The 14,775-nt window shown below is 27.3% G+C and overlaps 1 protein-coding gene across 2 annotated transcripts in view; it reads right to left on the reverse strand.

Moving 5' to 3' along the window:
* The window catches only part of LOC119672767 (LIM/homeobox protein Awh), a 75,866-nt gene extending 71,368 nt beyond the window's left edge, over positions 1-4,498 (reverse strand). For both annotated transcript variants that reach the window (XM_038083895.1, XM_038083894.1), the window contains exon 1: positions 4,278-4,498. In XM_038083895.1, the coding sequence (XP_037939823.1) occupies positions 4,278-4,388 (111 nt within the window). In that variant the 5' untranslated portion in view covers positions 4,389-4,498. The remainder of the gene's footprint in view (positions 1-4,277) is intronic.
* Positions 4,499-14,775: the final 10,277 nt, after the last annotated feature.

Below are 14,775 nucleotides of genomic sequence, written 5' to 3' on the forward strand. Positions count from 1 at the left end.
AAATATAAAGGTTTTGAAAATATAGATTCTTAAATGAATGTAAATGAAATTAATCAATTAAACTTGAACACTTTATAATAATTCCCATCTCTTCAATATATCTGTAACTGAATTGTACAGTAAGACAAATTTAACTCTATACTTTTGAATAAAATAAAAAAAAATACGTTCTACCATAATCTTTCCCATCAATTTTTTACCAACATATTTCCTAACTATTCAACATGTTTTTATTTTATAACTTTTTTTATCACAACCTAAGTATTTAGGACAACCAAATAATATTCACCAACTCAGTTCAACTGAAAGAAAAACACGAAAACTCCTTAAGAGTTGCCTTTGAATTGTATTTAAATAAAATTTACGTCAAAAAACTCATTAAAATTTTAAATGTAACAATTTTTTATATATTCATTAAAACTGCAATTAAATTAGAAGAGACATTTAATACATTTTAACATGAAATTTACAATAGTTATAAAGATCTATATCAGAGAAAATGTCATAATCTTCATAAAATTCACCTGCCCTATGGCTTACGGCTTATAGCTTATGGCTTACCAATTTTATGGCTTATGGTTATTAAATTCATAATAGAAACATCAACCTTTATCTCTATCTCTAATAGAGTCAAAAAACTATAACAAAACCAATAACATAATCAATAACACAAGTCTGTATTATATTAGATATTTAATCCGTGATAAAATGGAAGAAGTGGAATGGTGTCTTCAGAGACGAGTTTGCCGAATCTTATCAATATTTGCGAATTGAAAGGAATTGTCAAGCGATTTTGAAAATTTTACGATTCAAATTTAAATATTAAATTTGTTCATAAAAATGTCTTCTTTAAAACGTCTTAAAGATTTTTTTATTGTATTTCAGTATTTTTTTTTATATAATTTTATTTTTATATTTTTATATAGTTAATATTGATATTTTCACACAAAAGCTAAGTCGACTAATAACTTTTTAGTGGTCATTTACTTTCTGGACAAACGATTTTTTTATTACCGCCATCAATAACAAACAACACATTGATTATTTAAAAGGTTATTAAAAGTTCATATACATACTAAATATATATAATGTTTCTTCGATTAATATATAAAATAGTTTAATATAATAATTTTAAATTTGTTTTTATTCAAAAATTTCCATTGTGTTTCGATCGCATTGATTTTATGGCATTTATTAGTTTTTTAATTTAATTTAGGTTTAGGTTTATATAATAAATCATACCAATGTATATTAAAAATTAATTAAAGCCACTAATATCATAATTTATAACTTATTATTATTAAATTTTTAATTATATTTACTCTAAGTTCGAAATCATTATGAAGCCATTTCATATTATGTGGGCTACTATGTGACAAAGTAGCTACGACTTATGATCTATTTATTTTATTTATTAAAATTTATCTTAAAATAAATTTATGGATTTTTGAGAAATTTAATGCAATTGAACAAAATTTATTAAAAATATTAAATTTAATATAAATACAATATAAATTTTAAGCTCAATTAAATAACTTTTATATACTTTGCCAATGGTTCTGAATGGTTCTAACCCTTGAGTTTTTTAATTTTGTGGTAACACAATGGGGTTATAAGTGGATAACTTAGGATCGCCGGTATAATCTAGCCTAACCTAAGCTAAATGATTTGAATTAAATTTATTAAATTCAAATTTAAATAAATAATATATAATTCAATTATATTTGAAATTAAATTTCTCTGAAAAACTTAATCAAACTAAAGTGCTTTCAATTATCATCCAACAATTTAATATATATTGACATTAACCCCAATTATTTATATGGATTAGTTTTTTTTGGCAGCCTTTAAAATAAATAAAATATTTAAATATTTAATATTTTATATAATTTTTGATCTTGATGACAACATTAGATTGAAGTCGAAATATTGATTTAAATAAAAATTAGTTTAAAATAATTAAAGTTGTTTTTGTTTATTTTTGTTTGTAACAATTGTTGAATGTAATTGACCAATAAGCCCAATACAATACAATAAAAACCGATGTGGATATATAGTATATAATTATAACTGCACACAATTTTAATATTGCAAATCTTCAAAGTTATCCATCAAAATCACTGCAAACTATAGTTAGGGTTCCGTTCTATATTTCAACAATAGATATTTTAATACAATCAACAACTAAAGGGCGTAGACAACAACTTGAATAGGGAACCGGAATATAGGCTTCATTCTATATATCAACATATTGCTATATGATATGGTCAACAACTAAAGGACGTAGACAGCAACTTTAAAATAATAAAATTTAAAAAAATTTAAATAAATAAATGTCTTTATATAAATACAATAAATAAATAAATACAATAAAATTTAATTTAATTGGAAAATTAAGGATGTTAATTTTCAACTGGGAACTATTGAAGTTGCAGATCGTAAGAATCAATATACATATACTTCCTTAAGTTTCTGTCCGGCATTCCGAATATGAACCTTACAGATTATTGTTGCATCTTTAAAATGACAAATCCCAATGCCTTGTAAGATTTATGTTTACCAGAAGCTTTAATACTTGTTTGTGGTATCAGAATTTTTTTGATCCTATTGTGGACTTAACTGAGTTCGCTTTCCAAGACAGGACCAGCAGATACTCGTAACTTTCTAAGATACTAAACCTTGTCTTGATTTGCATAAAACTAAAATTTTCTCCAACAGATCAGTAATATAATAGAATAGGCTATTGCTTTAAACTTCCTGGTGGTATCAGAACGAGACAATGAGAGTACAACTAAGTTCAACTTCCATGCCAGCATATATCTATGCTAATAAGCCATAATTATACTTAAATGTGTTAATTGTTTTAAATTACAATTAGATCTTCAATAGATCTGTAATATAGTTGTAGACGCTATTGCCTTAAAACTTATGCGTGATAAAACAACGAGCCCCCTGGGAACTTAGCTGAGATCGTTTTCCTTGAGAAGTTATTGGGATCTATCTAAGTTACTATGGATTTACTTTAAATTAAATATTTAAATTGCAATTTAATGACGATTGCAATTTTTTGCAATAGATGTGTGCTATATTTTTTAAGAAATTTTAAGTCTTTTAACTATTTAGACAATTTGTGCCTATATGTGTCGTTAACTACTGTTATGTATTGAGTTTTTTCTATTGTTGAATTGATTATTATTTTTATTATTATTATATAGCTAAAAGTATTTGAAAAACTTTTATGGTATCCCTTTGCTATACTTTATCTCTTTTAAAATGGGTTCTTTAAATAGCGAACAGCTAACTAGTTTATAAACCAATAAAAATATCCCTTGATATCCCTTGTGGATATAATCTTGATCCAAAGATCTTTCTCAATAAGCTATCATATATCGATGCAATTGTATGGTCACTAAAACTTAAGAATCTGCGTGCGAATACCGGAGCATTGGATAAAAAATTATAGATAGATTTGATTGTAGAGTTTTAAAGTCTCTTAAAGGACGTGTGCGAGTTCAAATAAATTAAGGTAAAGTAAATTGAAATTTCCTAGGGATTTTTTGCACTGCACTTATTTACACTTATTTATTATTTTTCTGTTAAAAGTTTTTAAATTTATTTATTTATTTATTAAACATCTTATAAAATGTTCACAATAGTAATAGATAATTTACCTAATTTACCCTACTCGTAATTCTGGTAAGTACAAATGTTCGTTGCCATACTGACATAATTTACTATTTCCCTGAATTTACCATCAATTTACTCGAACTCGTACAAGGTTTTAACATTACTTTATTCAACCCACTTTTTTCTGATATAATTTTATAGACTTGTACATAATATTTTACAATAGAAATTTATTCTAACCAATAAGCAATACCTCAGTATACTATTCCTCATCAATAATATCTTTAACATTGAATTCATACTTTGGAAAGCTTAATAAAATTATTTAAAACCTAAGGTCCCTATATAAAATGTTGCCAGATTTTTGTGAAAGCATTAAAATTCACCAAATTTTTAAACTTCACAAAATATTTTTGTCTTTTTACGAATCTATAAATTTCTTTATTCTAGAAATCAAGCAAAAATACAATAAAATAGTTAATACATTTTTTACAACACTGAAGTGACAATTTAATTTAGTTCAACATCTAAAATTTTTATGTGACAGTAAAAGCCCAGATTTTAAGCAGCGATTTGCTTGAAACTCATAAACGCCGTCGGCAATCGCGTTAAAAACGCTTATCAATCACGAAAAATAGGTCGCGACTTACCTTCATTTTAAGTGCCTCCACAATTTTGGCGGTTTTTAATCCAACGTGTGAAAGATCAAAAATTTTTAAAATATCCTTTGATAAGTTTGAGTGTGTGAGATGAACACACATACACAAGCACAACTGGCAAGTTTCCTTCAAGTTGACATAGATATATTAATATAAATTATTTATTTGAATTTAAAAAATCTTTTTAAAGTAGGCTTTGGGTTGTTGTTTTTCTTTAAGGACACATAACAACACAGTTTGAGTAATTCATTTTTTTTGTGTATTATTTATATTTCTTAAAAATTTATTTTAAAAATCACTGTATTCGTATTTTGTTGTTGTTTTATTTTTTTCACTTCATAAAAAAAAATCTTATCAAAAAATTTCCACTTATAAAACTGATAAGCCGCCGTATCAACTAAATGCTTTGCTGATAATTTACGTAAAAATGCTACTTTTCCCTTTGAAAGGAATACAATGTGCTAAAACGCAAACCGTATAACGTCCGTACGAACTGCACACGACGTTACCACCACAAGACCGCACGTTAAACTAACGACACGCAGTTGAATCGCACATTGAAAGGCAAGATTCTTACAAAGTCAAAAGCAACAAGACTACCACCACCACTACTATTGCCACTACGGCTACGAATACTATTGTCGCAGCAAAGAACACCAACACCAACAACAACAGCAACACCAACAACAAAACGAATTGTATAAATTTCAAACAGAAAAAATGTAAATATAAACCATTAACAACAAAAACAGTATCAATATAGTATGAAAAAAATTTATGTTAAACAAAAACAAAACAAAAAAAAACAACCAAACAAAGTTTGTAATATAAACACACATTAAAGGCAACGAATAAATTTCAACGACGGCAATGTATATTTCCACTCATTCAGCGCATACACAGCACTCCACTGTCGCACAGCTTGTTATACAAGTTTACCGTGTGCAGCTGTAGTAAAGGCACACCATTCAGTCGACAGCAACCACTTTGCACAATCGCTCATTTCCATTCTAATAAGAAAATATGTTGACTATTGATTGTGACCCTGTATGTGTAAGCATTTTGGGGTATGACGATTGGTTGCCATGACTGCGTGCTTTGTCAACGCCTACAAATACATTTAACTCAAAAATGTTTGGAAAAGTTGTTATTTATGCGTATGTGTTGGTTAAGGTAAACGAGTTTATTTCCCCCATATTGAGTGCTTCTGAGTATTGCTGCTTTTGCTTTTGCAATTTTATTAAAACATTTTTTGTTTTTGTATATTGTTTGTTTTTGTTTATTTATCAAAAACAAACAATGTTGTTGCTCTTTTGCGCTCAGTTGCTCAAAGCACACACAGTGGCTCTTCATTTTTAATGTTTTAATGGTGTGAGTGCGCAGGCGCGTGCCAATTATGAGAGCTCTTATAGGTTAAAACGAGTGAGATGCATGGTGTTGGTTTAGTTTCGTTTTTGTTTGTTTTTTTTTCTTTTTGGTTTTATTTCTGTTTTGTTTATTTTTAAACAATGGAGTCTGAACAGTATAGATACATTTCAATTCCAAACGCACTTGTGGATATACTTTGATAAAACAATAAAAAAATAGAATTCAGTTAACAGTGCGTAAATGAGCACGTTAGTTTAAGTACGCGGAATGTTAAATAGAAATTCTTTAAAAAAATTATTTGTACATTTTGGAAAACTTTTACTTGATTTATAATACAAAAAATAAACTAAGAAAAAAAATATTTTAAATCATGCACACAATTTAAAACTGCAGTCTCAGAACAAATTTTATATTAATAAATTTTAGAGGCTTTCGAATAGCAAAGAAAACTGACCCAAAGCCGTTGTCAATTAGTTAAGGAGCACTGACTCTGAGCTTCAAATTTTGCAGGGCACGAGTTCAATTTCTGGTACTTGCAGTTCCAAAAAAGTTATTTACGAATAATTAAATACAAGAATTATTTGCAAGACCACAGATGATGGGTTGTTGGCAATACTCGAAACAGCTGTATGGTCAACCATTCAATTAATTTAAATAATATAAAAAATAATTTTTGTTGTTGTAGTTCACTACTTTTCGAAAACTTACAATTTATTTTATTTTATAATGTATTTGATTTTAGTTTCGTATTCTATTTAATTTTATAATTTATTTTATTTTACATTATTGGATATTATTTTATTTTATTTTATTTTCTTTTGTTTTATTTTATTTTAATTTATTTATTTTTTATTTTATTTTTGTTTTATTTAATTTTATTTTCTTTAATTTTATTTGTTTTGTTTTATTTAATTTTATTTTATTTATTTTATTTTATTATTTTATTTATTTATTTTATTTTATTTTATTTTATTTTATTTTATTTTATTTTATTTATTTTATTTTATTTTATTTTATTTTATTTTATTTTATTTTATTTATTTTATTTTATTTTATTTTATTTTATTTTATCTTATCTTATTTTATTTTATTTTATTTTATTTTATTTTATTTTATTTTGTTTTGTTTTATTTTATTTTATTTAATTTAATTTAATTTAAATTAATTTAATTTTATTTTATTTTATTTTATTTAATTTTATTTCATCTAATTTAATTTAATTTTATTTTCCTTTTTTTTATTTTATTTTATTTTATTTTAATTTATTTTATTTATTTTATCTTTTTTATATATTTTATGTGTTTATTTTTATTTTTTTACTAAAATTTAAACAACCTGTATATTTTTTGTAGAACTATTGCCACACTTTAACAATTTAAATTGCACGCCCATGCAACTCCACCCACCTACTCATTCACTTGAGTGTCAATTCTATTTTACTTGCACATAAACACCATTTTTTCTTGTTTACTTTGCTTTGCTTTGGTTTGCATTTCATTACTTTTAACACAAATTTCTTAAAAACCTTTTCTCGCACTTTGGCTTGCTTCTTTTTATTTTTCTTTATTTTTAGTTTTCTTCTTCTTTTTGTAAAGTAGAGCGAGATGGCACCTTTACCATTTCCGTGAATGGGTTAAACACTTTTTCCAGCTTATCTTAAACATTTTTAAAGTGTCTCTCATTACTGCCGCCTCTTCCCAATAATCACACATTCTTCATACTTCAAGTTCCATTTTCACTTCCCTACTTACGCTTTACGTTGAGTGTCTGTCGTCTATGTAGACCAGTGTTTCTTTTTTCAGGTTTTCCATTCAAAAAAATCGTTTCGTTCACTTGTGTGCTTCGGTGAGATAAATACGTCAAAGTATCTGCTTTAAGGGATTAAAATCAAATTGCATTGGATGCAGTTTTAGTTTGGGATTGAATATCTTTTTAAGCACTCTTTCAAATGCCTTATATTAGTTTTCTTTGAGCGAGCAACTTTCCTTTGACTTGATTGCATATAAATTATGCCGTATATGTGCTTAGAAATGATTATCTCAGTTACAGAAGAGCTTGAAGGATTAAATGAACTGCTTTCAATATACTTTATGCCTATCGATGATATTTAATTTCAATCACGTTCGTGTTTCTGATCATATTTTCAATCATTTTAACGGAAAGTTATAGAAGATATTTAATTTAAATACTGTTTGCCCCAATATAGTGACCCAATTGAACTGCAACCAGCTTCAAACTGTTATTGATATTAAATGTGTGGCAACACTGAATTGATATTTCATTAAAAGACAGCTGATATTCTTTCTTACAAAAGAACCGTATTCACGTCTCAGTTTTTTAAGGAAAATGTTACTCTAGAGGATTTGTGAATAGTAGTGAATTACAACAACACAATTTTCAAAAAACTGTATGAAAAATATAGTATCTATTAACGCTGGAGTAACTTTTTGAATCGAGATTCACTTTTAGTGCAATTTTCATTTTCGATAGATAAATCTCGAGTGAAATGTATAACACTTAAGATTAATTTATAACACTCTAGATATTATGCCAAAGCAGTAAGGTTGCCCTGAAATTAACAACTGTTTTATATGACAGGTTTTATCTGACAGGTAAAGTGTGATTTAATTCGACATACATATATATTTATAAAAAAAATATAAATGCCCACTAACACAACTACTAAAATGTTAGATTACTTTAAAAACGTTTGATTTTACCAATCTGAATTCGAGAGTAAATCTAAATCGCCATAAGAAAATAGTTCATATCGTCATAATTGAATAAAGAATAAATAAGTTATTGAAAAAAAATTTTATTCCTTATGGAACTAAAGTGTGGTGAAGTTATATGTAAAAGGAAAACTAGAAATAGCTATTAAGCCCTTGAAGATCTCAATATGAGTAAGTCCTTTTTAACTCAAGCGATAAGATATTATAACGCAACCGATAATGTTTAAACATGTGATTATAATAAGAACAACACTTTATCTTCGGAATATTAGTTTTCGGAAAAATAAGACTTGAATTAACCAAGAAGCGTATCGCAATGGAGAACAAATACCTATAACGAATAATCAAAATCAAAATCATAATGAGATCTTTTGAGTTCCGAAATGAATAAGATTTCATCAAAAGTCCCAAAACAAAAACTCTGTTGAGGAAATTTACATGGTTATATTAGCAGAAATTGTTCAGAGAGTTAAAACTGGACTTGAAAAATTCTCTTTCTTTCTCTTTCGAATTTCGAAATGGACAAGACTTCACAAAAATTCCGAATACAAGGACTCGGAAGAGGAAATAAGCTGTTATAGACTATTACAGACTGTCATCTTCACTGATAGAGAAAAATTTTCTAAACTCGGAAGCTACGGATACTTAGATATTTTTCATTAATATTACCAAAAATTGCGTTGTAGATATTTGTAGATATATATGTAGATGTTATAGATGTATTTCTTATATTAGACAAATTAGTGCCTTAGTCGTGAAAATGGATAACGATATAGGTGTTTAACGATATAGTGAAGAAAGTGTTTGAAGTGAAGTGTTTGAAGCAATAGTTAGTGAAAGATCGCATATAGGTAAACCGTGTCTCCAGTGGAGTGATCAAGTTTATATAGCACTTACCGAATCTGATGCACGATGGAGACTGGAGATGGAGCGTACGCCGCAGAGACACTTATGTAATGTGTCTCACCGAAAGCCGATATGGCTAATTAAGCAAGTAAGTTCCTTAGTTTTTGAACGAGTTGAGACCTGGAATAGTGAATGTTTGGAAATCATACCAACGAATGCTTATAAGAAATTATATGAATTCGTTATTCATTCATATGCATCTGAACTGTATTTTGAAATTAAAATAACAAATTTTATATATAGTCTTAATATTCATTATAATAATAAATGATTGATTTTTATCAAATCTGTGGATGTGATGAGTTTTGAAACTTTGGCATAGCCAAAGTTGCTTGATTATTTTTGTTTTTTTTTTTTGTTTATTTATTTATTTAATTTATTCAATGGCTTCATGCAATTCCAATAAAAAACAACATAATTATTTTTTATTATTTATTTTTTTACTTAAATACTTAATATTTTGATAAATTTTGATAAATGGACGTCTTCCGGTTACCTAATTTCATGTTCTGTTGATTTATGTCATAATTTTTGTGGCACATTGCCTCCAATCAGGCACTTGAAACTAATTTACCACCTGTAGAGGTCTAGAATCCATGTAATTAAGTCAATCACACGCTTTTTTAAGAAAACATTTTTTCCAAACAATTTTTGAAAATTAACATTTCAGATTAAAATCTGAAGTGTAGACAAATGAGATTTGACCTAATTAAAGAAGATTTTATTTCAGTAATGAAGAAATCTTCATTTATTATTTCAAATTTTTAACATAAAAGTTTAACACAATTTTTAAGAGTCATATTAGTATTTTTCTATTACTCAAAATTTGCTTTAAGAATTTAAAATAACATAAAAATAATCTATATGTATTATATAGTTTTGATAGACGGTTGATTGCAGTGTGTAAAATTTCTTCCACTTTTCATAATTAGCGACAATTTTCCATTTTATAACCACATTGTTCGAAAAAACTTTGATATATAACAGTATCCCATTAGATCTATATAATTTAACAGCTATTTTATACTTAGCGTCCAATATATGTCAATGAAGTAATACAGAACTGATTCCTTCATTTATCAAAACTATTGTTAAGTTAAATGAAGAAAATAAAAATAATAACCTTTAAGTTTCCATAACATCGACAATATAGGGTTTTGAAATATGTACTTTCTCAGAGCTTAGTGAAACCTCATATACCAGTGACTCGAAAAACTAATATATTCGCATAACAGTATTGATACGTTCTATCCCTTCAACATCGATCTATCACACTTAAGACGCAGGGACACTCTTTATTAATAATTTTTATACTTACCACACTTTTATAGAAAGGTTGGCACAACCCCATATATTACCTCGCTCTCGTCTAATACATAACATCGACAATATGAGGTTTTGAAATATGTAATTTCTCAGAGCTTAGTGAAACCTCATATACCAGTGACTCGAAAAACTGATAAGTATTCATACGATATATCCCTTCAATAACGATCTATCACACTTAAGATGCAGGGGCACTCTTTATTAATAAATTTTATACTGACCACACTTTTATAGGAAGGTTGGCACAACCCCATATGTTACCTCGCCCTCGTTTATATGTTTGATTATACTGAGGTCATGTATTAGGTATTACTACAGTTTAATATTGTTAAAGTATGTCAAATTATAGCGAAAAGAAGCCATACCAGCCTATTTACATATGTTCATGGAACCCTCTTTTTATGAAATTTTGGTGAAAGAAAGTTTTATACGTGTCTAACTTGCATGAGATTATAGGGAAAGGCAGTTTCATCTGCCAATTACGTTTATGGAACCTTCTTGCTTGTAATTTTAGAATATTTATATGAAAAGTATTTCTATTTATATAAGAATGGATTTATTTTCAGAAACTGTTTATCAAAGGTATACACACTATACAATCTTAAAAATTTAAAAAATAATTTAGTTTTACTTAAATTGACAGTATTTATCAGATAGAAATACATTCCTTAAGATGTAATTTATGCGTAAATGGTCACTCAAATAATCTTATCTTCATTGGCGTTTATATGTTCACTTAACCCACAATCACACATAAGCAGCATTTCACAAAATTCATCCAAAACATCAAAATAAATATCCAAATTTATTTTAATCGATCTACTAAGATACGCATTCCATTCCCGAAACTCACATAACATAACAATCGATTGCCACCAAAATCGTAGGCACTTACATGCCATAATTTTTAAATGTCATCAAAATCGTCGACGTTATCATTTGATAAACACCGCTGCTCAGCTAAACGCCAGAGATAAGGTCTCAATCGAAACGGGAATGGATGAAATGTGAGCGACTTCAACGTAACCCAACGGCAGCAACGATAAATTGACATGTGCACTTGTTGCTGATGTTGTCGTTTAACATCCTTTTATCTATTGTCCTGCGCCGAAGTTAGGTGAGCCTAGCGAAGGCTCAAGTAGAGTTAAACCATGGCAAAGACATTTGGTAGCCTCTTTCCTAATAAAATTCATACGTGAAATTGAAAGGTTTGTTGTACCAGTCGTTGGTTTTTGTTGTTGCGGTTGTATGTAATCAGCGCATAAATTAAGTCATCATTTATGTTAGACTGCACCATAGACCAGAGGAACTAATAGGCTTGTAATATTCTTTTTTCAATAGATTTTTTTTTTTTTGTTAAAAAACATTTTTCTCTAAATATATTTTTTTTGTTTTAATTTTTTTTCTGCTTTTCTTCATACGAAGTCGTTGGTTTTGTTCTGGTGAACACATTGAGAGGCGCACATAAATGAAAGATTTATGTGATTAGTTCAAAGGTGGTATCAGGTATTCTTTTTCTGTTTTGGCCAAATGAATTATATTGCCCATGTTTCTGCTGTAAGAGTACTCTGTTTATATGGGAAAAAAACATAAGTTCAGTTAAGAGGCGGTCTACACTTGTGGCAACAGCAGTTTTGTCTTTAAATTTGGTATCGCCTTTTTTCAGAATTTTGAACATATTTTTTTAAACGTTTTCAACTTTCTACAAGTTTTTTTTTCTACTGTTTCTACTGTTTTCATTTTTTTTTTGTAATCTTTTATAGTACCTAATATTATATGCTAAATGGTTATATAAATATAAATCAGACAAGAGAAATCAATTTTAAAAAATTTTAATATTAAACAGCGGAATAAATAAGGTACGAATGTGGAAGATCGATCTCTCACATTCATATTTTAAAGAAGCATATTCTTTTCTTTGGTGTCCCTATGCTCAACTAGGAGAGAAGGACAGCAGTAAAAAAGTAAGTAATTCTTTTCTTTAAGGAATGTGTAATAACTCTCTATTAAGTACTTAAGAAAGAACTGAAACCTTTTCTGGACCTTTTCTTAGTCAAGAAAAGGTATATATAACAAAAACAAAAGTTACTATATTAAAAAATCAAAAACTAGACTTTACTATAATTCGAGGATTCCTTATGTTCTACAAGTATTAAAAAGGTGAAGCTTGAATGTGATTTATTTAGTTTTATTGTGGAGTCAAAAAAATATATTTATCAGTTAGAGGAATTCTATCAAGCAATTACATGCATTAGCATTAGTATTCATTAATACCCAAGACCAGTAGTCAAGTATTTTATGCATATGAGAAATTTTCTTTGGTCCAATTAATTGAAAAGTTTTCTTGCAAACATACGAGTAATTAAAAATAAAATAAAAAACTAAAAAAATATAAAATATATATTTTATATAGGTATATATTTTAAAACGCAATAAATTTTCAGTTTCTATCATTTATAGAGCCTGAGATATGACCGTTTAAAGATATAATGCTAATTATCAAAACCCCATAGGTCCATATCTCATAATTTTAAAATTTTTTTCAAACTTACATATACAATTTTGGAGAGAAAAAAAAAGGTTCCCGAGATGCGATTCTTCATATTTTACGGAAGGAGCTTATAGAAAAAATTTAAGTTAAATCGGAGATGTTGAAGTCAAGAAGGTGTTCGATTTGTAAATCGACCCATATATATAGACTGTATATATATTTATATAAAAGGAAAAAAATATATCTCGTCCGATTCGTCAGATCAGATCAATCAAAGATATGTAAATATGTGAGATGTGATCAAGAATTTGTTGCTGATATAGCGTGAGCTAATTTTTTTTATAGAAGTGAGTCTAAAGTACTTAAAGTATTGGTAAAGTATTTAAAGTATTTGATAATAAACATACATGTTGATTTTCAAAATTGTCAAAGCTTAGCTTTCTACTCTATTTCCGCATTATTGATTATATTTCTTTTTGGTTTTTGATTTCCACGCCTTATAATGAAAATAGCTTTCGTTTTTTCAGTATTTACTCTCATTTTCCATCTGCGAAAGGATCTCATCATCTTTTTAATATGAAGTTATAAATTATTTAAGACGAAATCAATATTTTTGTTAGCATGGATAATCCAGGCGTAGTCAGTAAAGAGCGAAATTGACTTCTTAAATTCCAAAAGAAATGTGCTGTATATAAATTATACAATAAATAAGACAATAGGGAACTTGAAGAACAATAGGGAACTTTTCTTTCTAGATTAAACTTTGACCAAGAGCTCTCAATTTAATAAAAAGCTAGCTAAAAATATTAACATTTCAACTGGAATATCATAATATTTTACTTCGGTGATCAGATCATTATTGAAGATCATTCATTGAAGACGTAAAAATTTGAAATTTTTATGTATAGAATAGTTTATAATTAATGCATTCTTGTGCTAGCTAGCAGCACTTATCTTTTACAGATTCTATATATATATTCATAAACTTGAAAGTAATATTCTATCAATGTATTTATTTTAATATTAAAATTGTTGAACTATACCAGTTAATACGTTCAATCTGTCCATAGCCACAGATGATTTGAACAATTCTATATTTTAATGTCAATATATCGAATAAAAAAAATATGTGAGCATATATCAATATATACCAAACAGCGTCTATAAATACTATACCAAATAATAACACTTATGTGTGAAGTCGCTATATATTTTTTTAAATTACGTAAAGCGGTATAATATATATAACGCATATCTTAAATTATATTCTATTGTTATTCTATGGAATTTTAAATATTATCTATGTAAAAAATATACTGATAAAAATATTAGAAAAGAAAGATTCTTATTATAAAAAAATTATTTATATTATTTACCATACAAGTAATCGAAAATGTTCAAAATAATAAAATTTGCATAAACTATATGACTGATATATTTCAGAAGTTACATTTAATATACCACAATGCGTCATTATTTAAGCTCAAGTGGGTTTTCTTGGTACACAAGGCCGTCACTCCACATTCAATAATATTCATAGTTTATAATTTCATATGGAGAAACAGTACCACTTCATCAAATCTTACTTTTCGATAAAATGCCGTTTACTATATCCGTAATTTTTTATTATAATAGACATTTTAGATGTCTAATAGACGATGTTTTT

This window comes from Teleopsis dalmanni, chromosome 1, assembly GCF_002237135.1.
Source record: "Teleopsis dalmanni isolate 2A chromosome 1, ASM223713v2, whole genome shotgun sequence".
Classification (NCBI taxonomy): domain Eukaryota; kingdom Metazoa; phylum Arthropoda; class Insecta; order Diptera; family Diopsidae; genus Teleopsis; species Teleopsis dalmanni.